The 18,585-nt window shown below is 35.9% G+C and overlaps 1 protein-coding gene across 3 annotated transcripts in view; it reads right to left on the minus strand.

The window, feature by feature from the left end:
• Positions 1–18,585, minus strand: part of LOC127876077 (deleted in malignant brain tumors 1 protein-like) — an 89,762-nt gene that overhangs the window by 63,613 nt on the left and 7,564 nt on the right. For all 3 annotated transcript variants that reach the window (XM_052420986.1, XM_052420985.1, XM_052420984.1), the window contains exons 2-9: positions 14,350–14,510; positions 10,855–11,020; positions 6,827–7,162; positions 6,417–6,544; positions 6,050–6,239; positions 5,181–5,339; positions 1,642–1,806; positions 462–589 (exon numbers count right to left, since the gene is read on the minus strand). In XM_052420986.1, the coding sequence (XP_052276946.1) occupies positions 462–589; positions 1,642–1,806; positions 5,181–5,339; positions 6,050–6,239; positions 6,417–6,544; positions 6,827–7,162; positions 10,855–11,020; positions 14,350–14,510 (1,433 nt within the window). The remainder of the gene's footprint in view (positions 1–461; positions 590–1,641; positions 1,807–5,180; positions 5,340–6,049; positions 6,240–6,416; positions 6,545–6,826; positions 7,163–10,854; positions 11,021–14,349; positions 14,511–18,585) is intronic.

Consider the following 18,585-nt stretch of genomic DNA (forward strand, 5'->3'; position numbering starts at 1 on the left):
AGATTAGCCTGTGCAGTTCACACAGGCTGATCAGTGACAACACTTTCAGCTTTTAATTCTCTGCTTTGCGGAAATCCAGTTTAATACCTATCCAGAGGGCAGCATAATGAAAGTAGCATTCTAATTTCAAATGCGAATTATGTGGTAGATTATGTTTAATTATAAATCATTATCAGGTTTTTGATGTGTCTGTCATTTTGATCTAGTTAACCCTTTACCACTGAGATACGTATTTTGACGCTTTTGTAGTCCCTTAGAAAGTTAAATTTAATTAATGACCTTTCTTACTAGATTCAAGTTTTAAAGGCTTAAATTTCAACCCTTAGATACTGTTGATCAGCAAACAGCATAAAACCTGAACAAACTGCAAGTGACTTGCAGGCTGTTCTGGTTTTATGCTGTTTGCAAATAGCCATTTTCACTTTGGTTCTGCGTGGGAAAGGCTTAAACAATGGAGTCACCTGAAAGCCGAGTTCGTAGCAAACTCTCTGTGCCTCCTTGTTGCCAAATCCTTCGCCACACAACACCGACCAGTTGTCTTCCATTATCTGAACAACACCGTGAGAATGGTCTCCCCTAGATAAACGCACTGAACAAAAAGGGGGAGATAATGAAATAATGTAATTTTCTTTTTTCAATATTATTGGAAAACCCCTAATTTTAAGTATAAAAATTGGTCTCATGTTGACAGGTGAACAAAAAAAACAGCGAATTGTAATATCGCACTGAACGTTTAAATGTTACAATCAAACAAGTATATGAAATAGCTTTTTCTGTAATTAAGTAATTAAGTCCTGCTTGATATAATTCATAAAATTGATGTACAAGTCCCAGTGCAACTTAATGTGGAAATAATTACATCAAAATTTCATTATAATATTTGCAATTCAGAAAAAGAATTTCATATGGATGAATCATTGATACGTCTTCAATATTCTTTCTTCAGTATTCTCCTTTATTTACATGTCTAATATTTATTTAACTGACAGCCAACTAAGCATGTATGAATGTCAAACAGAACTGTATACCAAACCAATCAGTGATGATTGTTTACCATATACTGCCCAAATTAAGGCTAAATTCAGCCAGTCTAGGTTCATTTTCAAATAAGACCCTGTTCACATTCCCTATATTAAGTTCCGTATGAGTTGCCTGACGTGATAAAACAAATTTGGAATAAGGCTGCAATTGTGAAAGCTGAGATTAACGACAGAGGAATTATAATATTCAGTCGTTTAAATGTTGAATGTAATTACAGTATTTAGTTTTAGTTGTCATAAGACATTATTGTGCCTTGATAATACATAAAATAGGGAATGTGAATTCTATTGCCAATTACTTCACTTTATTATATTATTAACAAAACTTACAAAATCATATGCTAATTTATTGATGGCTATGAAACAAATCTATGATTAAATAATTTTTTAATATTAAATATAAATAAATGAACTGTTATTCAAGCCATTTGAAGGATCATCAGACAAAAATTCAATGGTTTTTAGAAAGTATAACAGCAAAGTTACAACAAGATTTCTAAGAGGCATTTTAATGCTCAGTAACCCGATAACCACAATCAAACTATTAAAACTAGAATAGAGCTGCCCATCAGCCATCATCATGCACCAAATTCATAACTACCATTTTTGTAGCATATCACTGAGGCATCATTTTTATGGTCGTCACAGGAAGTCCCCTGGTATGACATCCAACCCTTGTTTCTGCAGTTGACGATGTTGGACTCGTAACCATAGCAACCCATACCATTCATCATCACAGGGCCAGTCCCCTTTCCATAAAAGGAGCCTGAAATAGGGCATTTGCAGTGTTAAAAACATCAATTTTGTAACCATGATAAACATTATTTACATTTAAATGCATAAAATATACTTCATAAAACTAAGCCCCTAAATGGCCAAGCAAAACCAAATAATAAGATATTTTTTCAATGTAAATCTAGGCATGTGCAAATTATAATTTAAACAAATAAATCATATCTAAAAAAATATTTATATAAATCATCAAAAGTAAAATGTCAATAAATATGAACTTTGTTATTGTTTTTATAGCTATAAGGACAATCTGCACAGTCATGTTTAAGCTATTGATACACATTTTATCCCTTCAAAAATAAAAATCTTAGCATGGATACATTTTCTACATCATGACAAAACTTTGTATTATTTGCACAAAAAAAGTCATGATCATTAACATTTAATAATCACCCCAAAGATGCACTGATATGCTTATCAATCATTTTGTTTCTGAACATTCCCCAGTTGCTCATCCATAACCACAGGTGATTCTAATCAGCATAATGATATAAAATAAAAACATTTATACCGTTAATCATCCATGTTTTTGATGTTGTATTGTAGGTATGGGGGAGCCAGGATGAAACATTATATTTTAAAATAAGGAATCAATTAAAAACACACTACTTGCTTATATCATCTTTAAATCTTGTTGTTCATTATCTCCCAAAATATCCTGTTCAAGGGTCTGATAGCTTTATATATATTAATATAAATATGTAAATATTTTTCTTATTCTTAATTTGTATGTTAAGTCAGTTAAAAAGTCAATATATATGATATTATATGTAAACAGCATTAGGCCAAAAAAAAAAATAGTCTTGGTTCAGGAAACATGGCCAGAAAAACGTAGGAGGGTAGGTAGGTTTTTTTTTTTTTTTTTTTTTTTTTTTTTTTTTACCAGTCGACTGATTTCAGGGTGAAAAAGGGTCAGTTAATGCACCCATGATTGTTTAAACACTGACCAAATGATTAATATTGCACATGTGGTATTTAGTCGTTGTATATTATTCAATATTCCTAGCTCTTTATGCACTTCTTCAGGGCTAGCGCTGGCCCAAAATTTCTTTTAGCCAACCATTTTTTCTTTGTCTGTCTGTGATAGTGTGACCTTCATATTCAAAAGTGAACAAGCCATCTTTATGAGTCTCTGGTGTTTGGGGTGTGACCTTCAGAATTTTTTTCATCATGAGACCTGACCTAGTCTCCGACAGGTGCTCAAGAGTCTGAATAGTGGCTGTCAAAAGGAGGGTAACCTCAGAATAGCACAAGTCTTTCTTCTGGTACTTTTTTTGATAAAATGGCAATGGGTTTGAGCGCATCGCACAGGAAGTGAGCAGTGTACATAAATTTGAATGTTGCTATTGGTTTGTACAGGCTAAGGGCGTCACAGTACATTGATTTTGATTCATTATCAAAGCGAAGCCAATTGTTGTCAAGTTTCTATGACTCTTTGAATGTTCTAGTGTTTTGTGTTTTAATTTTTTTTTTGTTATGACTCTTTTTCGTCCAACAACGCCATGTTAGCGACTTTAGAGACAAAGTGGTTACTTCCATTTTTATAGTAGTGTAGATGAAGGACTCTTCCTATGTGTTAAAAATTTGAAATGTTAATTAAAATTAAACCGCGCGTGTTTTTCACATTTTTATTTGATTAAAATACGCTGCTGTCAGTTAGCATAGTGTGCGAGTAAAACAAACAAATGAATTAATTATCATCTTTTCATTTCGATCGGATATTGGCAGAAAGTTGTAACATCATCGACATAGAACTAATTATTTAATTATCACTTTTAAATTCAGATCAATAGACAGCTTGGAAATAATTAAAATATTGTCACGCTTCTTTTCATTTTTAATCTATAATAATACGACATTTGTGACCGGCCGCTATTTTGTTTGCAGACGACAATATTAACTGTGTATTCAAAGTGCACAGTGTCTGCGCATGAATGACCGAATATTACTCCATAGCTCCACCCATTTTTACATTTCATTTAACAACGTCATTTCATGTGTAAGCGAGCTCAATGTTGATTGGCCAGCTAGCATGCGCACTTCAATAACAATAAGGTCAAGCGATGTCTCGTATACACGTGCAGACCGGTTATTGTTCACTGTTCAAATTGCGAACATTTTCATTGAAACAAAGAGAAAAATATAGAAAACCAATCCAGGTTTAATTGGTGGCTGTTTTCAATGAAATTTTACGAGATTTTAGCATTTTCTTCATCAGATTTTTTTCCATGGACCAAAAAAATCGTTAGGGTCGGGGGCAAAAAATAGGGTCGGTCGGGTTCCCTGAACCAAGACTATTTTTTTTTTTGGCCTTATATAATACTGTATATTATAGGTGGTCATAATCAGAATAAATCTTGGAAAAATATCAAAGAATTGTAGTTATTCTTAATTAAGAAATTCTCTTAAAGCGGGTATATACGATTTTTTATATGTGTTTGATTGTAATATATTGATCAAATATGTTACAATAACACAAAATAGGCAAGAAAAATTATACATTAAAGCCGAATTTCATAAAATGCAGCAAAGACGAATAAGCGCCCCGAGCCGATAGTGACGTACATATTTTCCTACAATAACCAAAGCATTCGTCTTTGTATTAGGATCGGAGATAGTGTTCGTGTGTCGTATGAATAGATATCCTTGCAGAATTTCAAATAAACCGTTAAACTAAGTTTAGATGCACATCGTACATGTATGGTATACATGCTGGCGAATTCGGCTATACAGCCGTTTTCAATTTCAGAATTAAATATCTGGCTTATTACGCATTTTTCGACACATGTTCTTCTTAACTTTTATTTAAATTTATATTGAGATATATATATAATAATTTTTTACACAGTTTATATAAATTCATAAATATTTGACTAAATCGTATATACCCGCTTTAAGGTACACATGCACAGGCTATGCTCTAAGATGCATAATATTTTAAGCAAAAAATAAACCATCCACACCAACAAAGAACTTTCCTAAAGGTCAGAATTAGAAAAAAAGTATTTTCAGCTTGCATTTGGTCGAATTAATGTTAAAATAAAAACGTATTTAGGATTTTAACAAAACATACCTTAAATTCAACATATAAATGGTGTTTAACACTTTCCCAATCAGAAACAAAGAAAAATGGCTTTAAGCTTATTGCAACCGGCATAAAACCAGAACAGTCTGCAAGTTACTCCCAGTCAGTAAAGGTTTTTATGCTGTTTGCTGCTCATCATTTTCTGAGGGTTGAAAGTAAACTTGGATCTATTAAAAGGTCTTAATTTAATTTGATTTTGAAAGGGAAAACAAAATGTGTCAAAATATGTATCGAAGCAGTAAAGGGTTAAAACTGACTCTCACCTGTAACAGGGTCCCCATCAGCATACCCGAGCTGTTTGCAGACGACCCTGGCATCACTGGTGGACCAGGCCTTGTCACAAATGGTGCCTGTATGACCATCATGGGTGATCTCTACACGCCCGTAGTAGTCCCCACCCCCTCGTAGGTTCACGGATACCTCTGGAAAATAACAAATATACATGTAGTGCAATACAATTTAATTATGTATTATTGAGCTATTTTATAGAAGAAAACAACAAATGATCAATACAAGAATGTATTTAGTAAATTTAAAAGAAAAGTATCTCAAAAATGGTATTGACGAGTGTGAGAGGGAAAAATCAAAAGGAGACAATTGAAATTTATATTCAAACACTTCATCTTTTAACACTTCACTTATTGAAATATAAAACAGGTTAAAGTAAACTGTAAGTGTACATACTAAATACAAGCATATTTCATAATCATACTTGTTAGCAGATTGTATCTATTAAATTAAGAATAAAGGAATACAGATCTAAAATGCCTATAGGTGATACATGCATTTTTATTTACTCGGGTAAGCTTAACTGTGTTGTATACCTTGTATTATTCATTACTTCATTTGACTTGTTTATAGATTATGCGATTACTATGTCACCACTGAAATTCTACAACTTATTACTGTGGCATTGTGTATAGGAAAGTAATTTGAACATATTTCCAATACCTCCTTTTACTATTTTACATTTTATTGTTATGTTTGGCGGGACTGAATTGGGTGACCTACTCTTTTTAATCAGAAACATTTTTCAAAGTAAGTTTCTCTTCCCTCTCTTCCCTCCTACAAATAATTATTGGTTAAAACTTTTGATTCAATGCTTAAATCACAATGCCAATTAGCTAGTTACCTTTATTATAGCACAGAGCGTACGCCGGTTTACATGAACGAGAGGGCTGTCCCCAGGGTTGCTTGGCACATTCCTGGAGACTGGACTCTGACCCAGTGCAGTTCATGTCTATTATCCAGTGTGGTGTCAGCGTTTCATTGACTGTCCCGTACGCTTTCCCAGCTTTGAATTTCAGTTGTTTGCACACAACCTTCAATGGGAGAAAAGGAGGAAATCATAATTAGTCAAGAAAAAAATATATTTCTTTTAAATACTTGTTCGGAAAGTTCCATAAAAACAATGCTCAAATAGCTTTTTCATAAAGGAATATTATTTTCAGTATGAAAATTCCTTACTTGATTAATTAATACGAGTCCATGGTACTTACAGTGGCAGCCTTGTCATTCCAGTTGTCTCCCATGGCGCATACCTGTCCCCACACACCTTCGTTGCGCACATTTACCTCTCCCCAGTAACGGTTGGGGTCTGAACCATTGTCCAGACGTACAGCAAAAGCTGAAATATGATTGGATATGTAGTTCAATACGATAACCTTTTTTCACGGAATAGTTTAAATTCCATGGACATAGTGGCATCCCATCAAGTACACTTACATCTATCAACCTCAGCCAATGGTTGATGAGAACAAGTAGTGAAGGTCCATTGAGTGCACTTACATCTATCAACTACTGTAACTGCCAATGGTTTAAGTAAAGGCCAAATGAAGCTCACTTACATCTATCAAATTCAGCCAATATTGGTTATGATAACAAATACTGGCCTATCAAGTACACTTACATCTATCAACTTTAGCCAAAGGCTGATGATAACAAATAGCAGATGCGCGATGTTCAGGGGCACACTTGGTCTTCAATGTCACATGGGGGCAGTCCAGCAGATTGGTCTCCATTCCCTTGCAAGCGAACTGCGTGTAGGCCTTGTTGGGTCCTGTCATGGACTGGTCCACACCAAGGATGGAACAGCATTGGGAAAACCCGCTGGTGTATCCCATCTCTCGGCACACCACATGTGCCTCCATTGGGTCCCAGTCCTGGTCACACACCTCCACCCAGCCATCATCAGTACGAATTTCTACTGTCCCCACATCAGTCCGCCCTCTGGATTTCAATTTTACTGCAAAAAAAAAATAAGTAAACAAGGGCTGTTTGTAAAACATGCATGCCCCCCATAAGGGCTGTCAGTTGTAGTGGCAGCCATTGTGTGAATACGTTTTTTGGCACTGTAACCTTGACCTTTGACCTAGTGACCTGAAAGTCAATAGGGGTCCCTTGCGAGTCATGATCAATGTACCTATGAAGTTTCATGATCCTAGGCGTAATTGTTCTTGAGTTATCATACGGAAACCATTTTTCTAAGTTGAGTCACCGTGACCTTGACCTTTGACCTAGTGACCTGAAAATCATTAGGGGTCATCTGTGAGTCATGATCAATATACCTATGAAGTTTCATGATCCTAGGCATAAGTGTTCTTGAGTTATCATCCGGAAACCATTTTGCTATTTCAGGTCACCGTGACCTTGACCTTTGACCTAGTGACCTGAAAATCAATAGGGGTCATCTGCGAGTCATGATCAATGTACCTATGAAGTTTCATGATCCTAGGCATAAGCGTTCTTGAGTCATCATCCGGATCCCATATTACTATTTCAGGTCACCGTGACCTTGACCTTTGACCTAGTGACCTGAAAATCAATAGGGGTCATCTGCGAGTCATGATCAATGTACCTATGAAGTCTCATTATCCTAGGCATAAGCGTTCTTGAGTTATCATCAGGAAACCATTTTACTATTTCGGGTCACCGTGACCTTGACCTTTAACCTAGTGACCTCAAAATCAATAGGGTTCATTTGCGAGTCATGATCAATGTACCTATGAAGTTTCATTATCCTAGGCATAAGCGTTCTTGAGTTATCATCTGGAAACCATTTTACTATTTCGGGTCACCGTGACCTTAACCTTTAACCTAGTGATCTCAAAATCAATAGGGGTCATTTGCGAGTCATGATCAATGTACCTATGAAGTTTCATGATCCTAGGCATAATTAAGCGTTCTTGATTTATCATCCGAAAACCATTTTGCTATTTCGGATCACCGTGACCTTGACCTTTGACGTAGTGACCTCAAAATCAATAGGGGTCATCTGCGAGTCATGATCAATGTACCTATAAAGTTTCATGATCCTAGGCCTAAGTGTTCTTGAGTTATCATCCGGAATCCATCTGGTGGACAAACATACGGACATACGGAATACGGACCAACATGAGCAAAACATTATACCCCCTCTTCTTCGAAGGGGGGCATAATAAGTGAATGATAGTTATGACATATGCATTGAAATAATAGTTTAAATTATCACAATATTAAAAAATATCAAAGCACTTGGCCAAAAGGCCTTTAGAACACCAAAATGATTATCATAATTACTGACCTGTTACCTCTAAGCCAAATGTGCCAACAAGTCACCAAAATATTTATTTTAATTATAGATCTGCTTACTAAGTTATCTTTACCATACAAATTTATCAACATGATGGTAAATACAAGTCAATAATTGCAAATTTTGATATCATTGCAATTTGAAATAAAACAGAAACAGTTTGAGTTAATAAAGATATCAAGTCTCCAAACCAAAAATATGGGTAGTGTTTATTGTAAGCGAAATTGCAAAGAATAATGAATGCTTGAGAAAACCATTCCTGGTGCCTTAGCAACAAGTTCAGGTGTTGAAAATGTTACATTATTATTGGATTCCTAATTTCTTCCCACATCTGTTTGAAGTAATAAGCAAATTATTGATAGATATTAATTAGCTTGATTGTAAATTGACTTCTACCCTTGTTCCCAAATTTGTCTCAAAGTGCTTAAATAATGTTCCAATGTTATTCATGAATATTCAAAAATAAGCCTTTGAAGTGGTTACAAACAGCATTTAAAGTGTGTAGAAAAATGTTAAGTGCTTAAGTGAAGTTTCATTTAATTAGAACAAGATTTTCATAAGGGCAATATATTGTATCAAATAAGCAGCTTCTTTTCAGTTGGTAGATATATATAGGATCTGGCACGAGTTGTCATATCATACCATATTTTATTAAACAAGTTCAGGAATTTTGTTAGTAAGCGAGCCTTTGGCAAGCTTACTAACGAATTTCCTGGAAGAGTTTTATCAAATATGCTATGATATGACAACACGTTTCAGATCTTTGTTATCACATGCTTTTAAATGAGCTAATTAAATAAATATTTACACAAACATAATGATAAATCCTGAATGTTGTTTACATTTCGTGACGTCATTTGACGTTGCAACGTCATTTCAGCAAAATAACAAAATGCGATTGGTCAATAAACAAAAAATAAGCCAATGAAAACGCTTAAAAATGTTGTATTACACATGTGTAATATAAGAAAATATGTAATGGTAGTATTACATGGGAAACAGGGTATAGCCCAACTAGTTTTCAGTTAAAGATTCTGTTTGAACACTTATTGTAAGGAAACAACCAATGGACAAAAACAATCATTTTTCTCCAGCAAATTTCAAAGATGAAATATATACTTTCATAAAATGCAAAAATGTTTATTGAAGATCATTGGAGATTTTAGTGGAAAAAAAAACTTTTTTTTTGTTAGGAGGGGGTGGGGGTGAAGATAGCAAGTCTGAACAATTTGCTCCAAATAGAATTTACTGCAGATTTACTCCAAAGGATTCACTGGTTATGCAAGTGATGATAAATGGCCACAATATTATTCAATTTTACTCTTATTGCATACGCAGTTCAGTAGGAATTTTGGAACATAAGACCTCACATAAAATATGACAAGGCGTTTCTAATATGTCCCTTTAAAAAAAAAAAAAGATCTATTCCATTACGTTTAAGGTTGAATACATGCCATGGTCAGCTGACACTGCGCATTTCGCCATTATGCAATGGGTTTACTGAAGAGGTATTTATCAATATACAATCACACCATAAGCATGAAAATAGCCATACACAGAGAGCCTTTGTGGAACAAATTGATAGGGTTAGGGTGTACTGAACAATTAAAACAAGAACACAGGTCCTTGTAACATCGTAATTTGGGTTAGTTTTTATTTGCTCAAATCACTACTTTGGTTTTTGCAAATATGCTTAACAACCCGTTATTTGAATATTGGCATACAGTCAACTCGCCAGTTATAGGGCGTCACACCTATAGGGGATCACTATCGTGTATAAGCAAATCAAAAACAATTGTTGCATAGTATGTCCCTTGGATAAATGAACAATTTTACAAATTTGTGAAAAGATGCTCCAACTGTTGATCTGACAGGGGAGATAATGCTGTTAACAGTGATCCTTTATTGGCGATAGTGAGTGCTTTCGTGTACATTATTTTATTATAGGTAATGTTTATTTATTTTCAATGAAACCTTATTAAATCTGAAATATGGTTAAATAACAGCGTTATCAACTGTTTATTTTATAGTTTTTGTGATCATATGATATTTTTTCATTGTCGTACTTTAATTGGTAAATTTTGCAAAAAATCAGAAGTGTACTGTGGCAAAATAGTAATACAGAAAAATGATATAATAGCATTTATTTGTACATCTTGTCATATATACACAAAAGCCAAAAGGACAAAATTCTATCGGAAATATTTAACGTTTTTTGGCATGTGATTCTCTATTGGCAAGTTGATAGTACTTCAGTTGTCTTTGTACGCTCTGCAAATTCTAAGTGTCAATCTTACATCACTACTAATATATAGCTTATATCATGTATATAAATTTGCAAACAATACTACAACAGCGACACCTACCTGAGCTGTTGTAGCAGGCGACACCGGCGTCCTCGTAGTGACGACAGTTGTTGTTCCCCCAGCCGTTGTGCTGACACTCGCCGAGGTTTTTCTCGGTACCCGTGCACTGCACGTTGTCCAAAAAGATCTCGCCGACGCCCTCGCCAAACGCAGCTCCCGTGAACGACTGAATTGACAGCGACCTCTATTGTAAGTGTCAGTGTTTAAGACTGGGGGGGGGGGCGTTTCAAGACATTTAAGAAAAATTGTGGGAGCCATGGCAGTTGCGGTTCGCACCATAAACTGCTTAATATTACTGAGTCGTTAACCATTAAGTATTCGCATAAGTCATCAATTTGCGTTGCGCTAGGTATTTGGACTGGTAAACGAGTAGAAACTATTTATAACCCATGAGGATTGAAGGACAGATATCTAGGCAACTTGTAAAATATTATTGAAACTGGTTTACGATTATCGATAGTTACTATGAAAAACCAACGCGGATTTATTGAAATCTTTTCCGGGCAACTTATCATTTTGCTTTTCAAAATATCACTGGTAATTTATTCGAGTAGTATAACTGCTTTTTACTTACGATGGTTTATTAAAACGAGTTCTTTGCCGAGATATTTTATTGAGTAGAGGTATTATAAAATTATCGTCTAATTCAGTGTTTCAATGGTTAATTTCGTTGAACAAATACATAGGACTATTTTCGTAGAACAACCTCGTAAACGCTTTTAGGCATGGAAAACAATACCTAGGTTACCGCGTTACTTGATAAGGTGGTTTTACGTAAAAAAATAATATGATTTTGTAAGAAACAAACACGCAACGTGAACGCAACAATTGATGGAAAATGAATTTCAAAATTTTAACATCTCTTGTCTAGGAATTAGATTACTTCAGTATGATTACGCAAGAAAACACGACTTTCAAAGTATTGCAACATGAATTGCGACTATGATCATGTTCAAGTCGTATTGAAAATAAAGCAAGAGTTGTATACATGTAATTAATGTTGGAAAACGCCTTTAATAATACCTTTGGTTAACCAGCTATGATTAATTGTTTCAAATTGTTTGTGTTCATTGTGTAGCTAATTTAAATACACCGATATGCCTTTAACCCGTCAATTTATTTATTTTTTTGCGTCGCAAAACCATAAATGTCCGGTAAAATAACAAGTGACATCCACTGGCTGTTATACCGCCGTCATCCGAGCGTTACATCTGTCTATAATTAAAAACAAATAAAATACGCGTTTCAACAGCGTTAGAAACGTAGTTTTTTTGTTTAACATGAATAGGTCATCAACTGATCTTTACGTAACGCGATAAGGTTAATCGACCATTCTTTCTTAGTAATATGGCAGTTCTTTGAACAAGGAATATAATCCATACACCCCCCCCCCCCCTCCAACTGCCCAACTGTACAAAAGTGTGTAAAAAACGTAGTGTTTCATTAGGTATAACTTATGTCTTTCGATTAAAGTGAAATGTTAACGACGATTCATCATTTAGCTCAGGGCGGTTTCACCGTGAATATAGATAATGACCAAATATTTTTATGTTTACACTGATGCAAACTGACGAAAATCCAGAAACAATACTATAATGCAATAAAAGTTGTGTATATGTTAGAAGTATATTTTAATATATAAATCAGCTGCATACTGCGCACATACATAATCGAAAATGAAATATGAAATCAGCCAGTGAATTGATAAAATGTAAAATCTACCCACTGCTTTGGAATTTTAAAGGAACCTTTTCACAGATTTTGGCAGATATTGAAGTCAAATGCTCTATATTGTGTTAGTTTAAACACTGGATCTAAAAAAAACTCCAGTGAAAAAAAACAACAGAATAAAATAAGAGAAAAAAGTAACTCTCAACTGGGCTTGAACCACTGACCCCAGGAGTAAAAGTCTAACGCTTAGACCACTCGGCAATCCGTGCTCATACATTGAGCGATGTTTTTTTATACTTTCTATAAGCAATCCTCGTAGTGTCACAACATATAACGACAATATCAGGGCTCTCCAAATTATTCAATAGTTTCGCGTTTCAACGCTTTATAACTTTCAGATATTTAAATCGTCAAAAGATGCATATAATGGATATTTTAGAGCATAGTAAAGGTTCAGTATTATTGTTTCCTCGCATTTTTTTTATTTTGTCACTTTACCAAAACGTGAGTGTCCCTTTAAGTGTAAAAGTCATTTCGACTAATTTACAATAGCGATTCAAATTAAATATTGCTTCCCGTGAAAGTGACCTTAAAAGTGAGCGACACAAAACGAATCATAGTGAATACATGTACTTTGATATTAAAATAACGAATGTACACACATAAAATGAGCAACTTAATCAAATTGATAGTAAAGATAGATAAGTAGCAAATACATAATTAAATTAAAAAACAAAGTTAACATCAAGCGATATAAATGCGTTCGGATTACATCTATAGAAATATTACCATGTGTGTCACGCACTGGAAAAACGTGGCTTATCGGTAATGCATGTGCGTAAAATGTCATCCCATATTAACTTGTGCAGTCCACACTGGCTTATCATGGACGACACCTTCCGCTTTTATGATTTATTTCGCTTAATTGGAGTCTCTTATTAAAGAATATCGAGTCTATCCTCAAAGTGTCTAAGACGTCTAATATAAGACGACCTTTCCCGCACATGCATTTAGCCCTGTTCTCCCAGAATGCGTCATATTTACAATAGTGTTTAGTCTTACCCCTAAGTCTAAGACGTCTTCGTCAATACGTGCACATAAGACGACGTGAGGAATTCAGTAAAAAAAACTGCATAGTCCACAATGTACATCAGGTACAACTATAAAATGACATTTATCCATAGAGTGACATCATATCGCTTTTAGCATGAGAATATTCGTGTGACACCGGTGCAATTAACAGTGACTAGTCAGATTGCCGTAGGACAATGATGAACACTTACATTCCACTATTGTATCATAACATCAACAATGGCGACAAATGATCCATTATACCCAAGTGCGCAAGTTCACATGCTGGTAAGTAAATATGTTATATTTCATCATGTAAGGAGCAACGCGTTTCGAGTTTCGCGCTTATCAAGTACGTGTGAAACGTGTATTTTACTATACAGGACAATACAGCGCCCTCACACTACTTTGGGGGAAGGGGTCCGCAGCCCTTTGGATGGGGGAATTTTCTTGGCGTTTCCCTTTTTGGGGGATTTTTTTACTTACTCTCTCATTATAACATTTGAACATGTTTGCACTATATTCATTGCATTTTTCATAATTTAGTATGTTTGCAAAGATTAAATTGAAATAGAATTGAGATATAATAATCATGAGACACATCTTTCTATTAAAAAAAAACAACCATTTTTTTTTTCGGGGGAATCAAACATGAATTGAAGGACAATGGCAACGCATAATGCCCCGCTACCTCTCTACAAGTACTAGAATAAACCTTTGTTTGAAAGTCCTGAATACGTTCTGTTCACTCACCGCTCCCCACTTGTATCCTAGCTGCCTACAGACGACCTGCGCCTCCTTGTCTGTCCAGAGGTCGTCGCAGACCGTGCCCCAGACACTTCCGTTACGCGACACCTCTACGCGGCCCGTCGTGTTGTCATGGCCCCCTACGAGGCGAGCGCGGACGACTTCCACTGAAATGGAAGACATAAACATAATATTTGTAATCTTCAGCTACCCGCTAATTAAACCACAAAACTGCGCCTGACTTATAACGGACAAGGAAAACGAGCAAGCTTGTCAGGAGCCAAAGCTTGACTAATCTCGTAGTGTGTACAATCTATGTTTCGCATGGTGCGGATGAATTTTCAGACATTGACATGTCGTTCAACGTGCAGATAGATAGGGACCTAAGACGAAAGCTGGTGGTTGTTAAGTAACTTGTATATGCTGCCGGTATTCATATAAATACCCACATGTTATTCTGAGCTGTGCTAAGATTAAAACGAGCTACATAGCAGCTACAATGCGTCCAACGTATACACAATGGAATACAAAATGTACTTGCAAGCCCAAGATAAAATATACACGAATTAAAAATGATATTCAAAAGTACATCGTTAGCGGTTTCTGTACGATTGCAACAGTGGTTACTCCATAAACAGGCCTTGATCTTGGATGTTGTGTACGTCATGTGTGGTTACTTGCCAGAACATGCGGACAGCAATTATTAATTGATGTTTCCCCCTTCTTCTGTCATTTGGAATGAATAAATGTTGCTGTTATTAGAGGTCACCATCAGTTGGCAAACAAAAACTTTTCCGTGATTTAATTTAATGATACATATTCTTACATGATAAAATATAAGTATTTAATGTAGGCAGAATCACAAGTAACGTTATTTAACAAATCAATAAACAGAGCATAAAGAAGTCATGGTCAGGAGCACGGCGTGGTAAAACAATATTTAGCTTAATTAGACTCGAAACTTATAACCCCTAATATCCCAGGTTATCTTTCATTTGACAACTATTTGTCGTTCTGAGACGTGGGAGCTTATTTTTTACTTGATGAACACGTCATTCGTACGAATATGAGGCCATGTATTTATCGGGACGTATTTGTATTGAATAACACATAACCAAAAACCGATTCAAGGATTGTGCTCACAGTAAATTTTAATACTAACTTAATATACGAGTAAAAAATGTGAAGCACATTGTAAAATAGATAGTGTTCTGACAAATCTCTTACTGTATGAGAAAACTGTTATTTAACTCTTTTGGTTTCTAATCGCATTAAAAAGTAAGAACACTTCTACAAGACGGTCTGTAATAAAGATACCGAGAACTGCGACATTTGAACGGGACGCTTTAGTATATTTGTTACGAAACACTGTACATCAATCATGCCCAATTAGAATTCAAATTATTGGGCGTGTGAGAGAGTCTATGACGTTAGTAAATGATTGAATGTTACAAATCGTGCACATACATTATAAAATTATCGTCAGTCATTTCTCACAAAATTACGTTGTTTTTGTTGTTCTTTTGTGTGTTCTTTTCCAAGATGTTGGTTCAATTCTGCGGCTTGTAGATTGTAAAATATTATTAATTGGTTAAGTGACGACTATCAAGGATCTTTTCACGGTTTGGTAAATTGACAAAATTGAAAAAAGTTGTTTCAGATTCGCAAATTTTCGGTTTAGTTATGATATTTGTGAGGAAACAGTATTACTGAACATTTGCCATGGTCTACTATAGCCACTATATGCATCTTTTGACGATTTAAAAACTTAAAAATTATAAAGCGTTGCAACGCGAAACGATTGAATAATTTGGAGAGTTCTGTTGTCGTTTAAATTTGTTAAACTAAGAAGATTGCTTATATAACGTATAAAATACGCATCTTATGTATGATTTGCAGGATAGCTAAGTTGGCTAATGCGTTTTTACTTCAGGATTCCGGGGGTCACTGGTTCGAGCCCTGCTGCAGGCTACTTTTTTTTCCTTTTTTTAAATTTTATTTTTGATTTTTTACTGGAGCTTTTAAACTGTAATGTTTACATTCATCAATGTGAAAAGGCCCCATTAAATCAACGAACCGTCAACAGGTCAAGGTTGCATAAATAAGCCTCTTATGGTAGTTATAAAAAGACACAGTTGTTATCCCCACGTTTTTCGGAGAAAAAGTGGGGATATTGTGGTGATGAGCGTCTGTCCGTCCGTCCGTCCTGGCCACCTGCTCCTCCTACACTATTAGCACTGGAACCTTGAAACTTACATGCATGGTAGCTATGAGCATATGTGCGACGGTGAAAGTGACGGAATTTTGATCTGACCCCTTGGTCAAAAGTTATGGGGGTTGGGGCGGGGCCGGGTCAGAGATTTTCACTATTTTTTTTTATGTTATTTTACATTATCTTCTTCATTTCTGCACAAATTTACTTCAAATTGATACTGAGCCTCTTTTATGACAATATGGTCAATCTCAACTATGCATGGCCCCATTACCAACCCTGGGGCGCCCCGGCCGCATAGGCCACGTCCACCCAAAATTGCCTTTTACAATAATTTCTTCATTTCTTCACCGATTCACTTCAAATTGATACTGAACCTCTCTTATGACAATACGGTCAATCTCAGCTATGCATGGCCCCATTACCAACCCTAGGGCAACCCGCCCACATAGGCCACCTCCACATAGACCACGCCCACCCCAAATTGCCTTTTACTATAATGTCTTCATTTCTACACCGATTCACTTCAAATTGATACTTAACCTCTCTTATGACAATACGGTCAATCTCAGCTATGCACATACCCGTAGCCAGGGGGGGGGGATGCGTTGGGTGCATTCGCACCCAATCTTTTTGGACGAGTAAAAAAAGTGCACTATAAGTAAATAAGATCGGTCCCCGCAAAATGGAATAGGAATCTTTGTTATAAATTGTTATTTGTTTTCTGTATAATGCATAATTATAAACCTGGCACTCGGTATAAAATCGACACTTATTTATAGATATTTGATACTAAATGATTGTTTTTTTTCATCGTTATTAATGTCTGTTAAAGCCATAACTTTAATAGATATTATAACCAAATGGTGAAGCCACGACTTGTTGTTGTGTTGTTGCAAACAAAATGTGTGCGAGCATACTAGTGGCGGGTTAAACATCGTATGAAATTATGTTTATCCGTGAATTATCAAAAAAGGTGGTTATTGAAAAACGTGGTTGGGAATACATGTATGTAATATCATATTCATGTCGATCAGTCACTGAGTATGGTCAATGCAAGTGAAATTTCATATAAAAATGCTCTTTATCTTTAGTCTCTAAATGCAGTTAAAAAATGACCAGAATGCAGTAGTTTACGTTTCATTTTCAAAATGTTCTAGGGGAAGGACCTCCAAAGCCCGCGATGGCAGGAGGGGACATCTTATCCCGCACATGCCCCCTTCGCCACTTCGTTGCTCAATAACAATCGTCGATGGCAAAAATTCGCACCCCTTTTTCAAAACCCTGGCTACGGGCCTGATGCATGGCCCCATTACCAACCCTGGGGCGCCCCGCCCACATAGGCCTAGACCACATAGGCCACGCCCACCCAAAATTTGTCTTTTACTATAATTTCTTCATTTCTACACCGATTCACTTCAAATTGATACTGAACCTCTTTTATGACAATACAGTCAATCTTAACTATGCATGGCGCCATTACCAACCCTGGGGCGCCCCGCCCACATAGGCCACGCCCACCCAAAATTGCCTTTTACTATAATTTCTTCATTTCTACACCGATTCTCGTCAAATTGATACTGAACATCTCTTATGACAATACGGTCAATCTCAACTTTGTATGGCCCCATTACCAACCCTGGGGCGCCCCGCCCATAATAGGCCACACCCACCCAAAATTGTCTTTTACTATAATTTCTTCATTTCTACACCGATTGACTTCTAATTGATACTGAACTTGTCTTATGACAAAACGGTCAATCTCAACTATGCATGGCCCCATTACCAACCCTGGGGCGTCCCTGGGTCAAACATGCGGCGTGGGGATACGCGTCGGCCTCTGCCGCGCCATTTCTAGTTTTGGTTTTGACTTGGATTAAATAACGGAATTAAATTTATTGATAAAATGTTAAAACCATCTGTTCTAGCCACCGAATCATTAAGTCATTAACAACGACACTTTTCATGTTATAATATATAAATGACTGGGAAATCGACAGGGTATGTGTAGAGTTTTGACCTTGAACACG

Source organism: Dreissena polymorpha, chromosome 4, assembly GCF_020536995.1.
Source record: "Dreissena polymorpha isolate Duluth1 chromosome 4, UMN_Dpol_1.0, whole genome shotgun sequence".
Classification (NCBI taxonomy): domain Eukaryota; kingdom Metazoa; phylum Mollusca; class Bivalvia; order Myida; family Dreissenidae; genus Dreissena; species Dreissena polymorpha.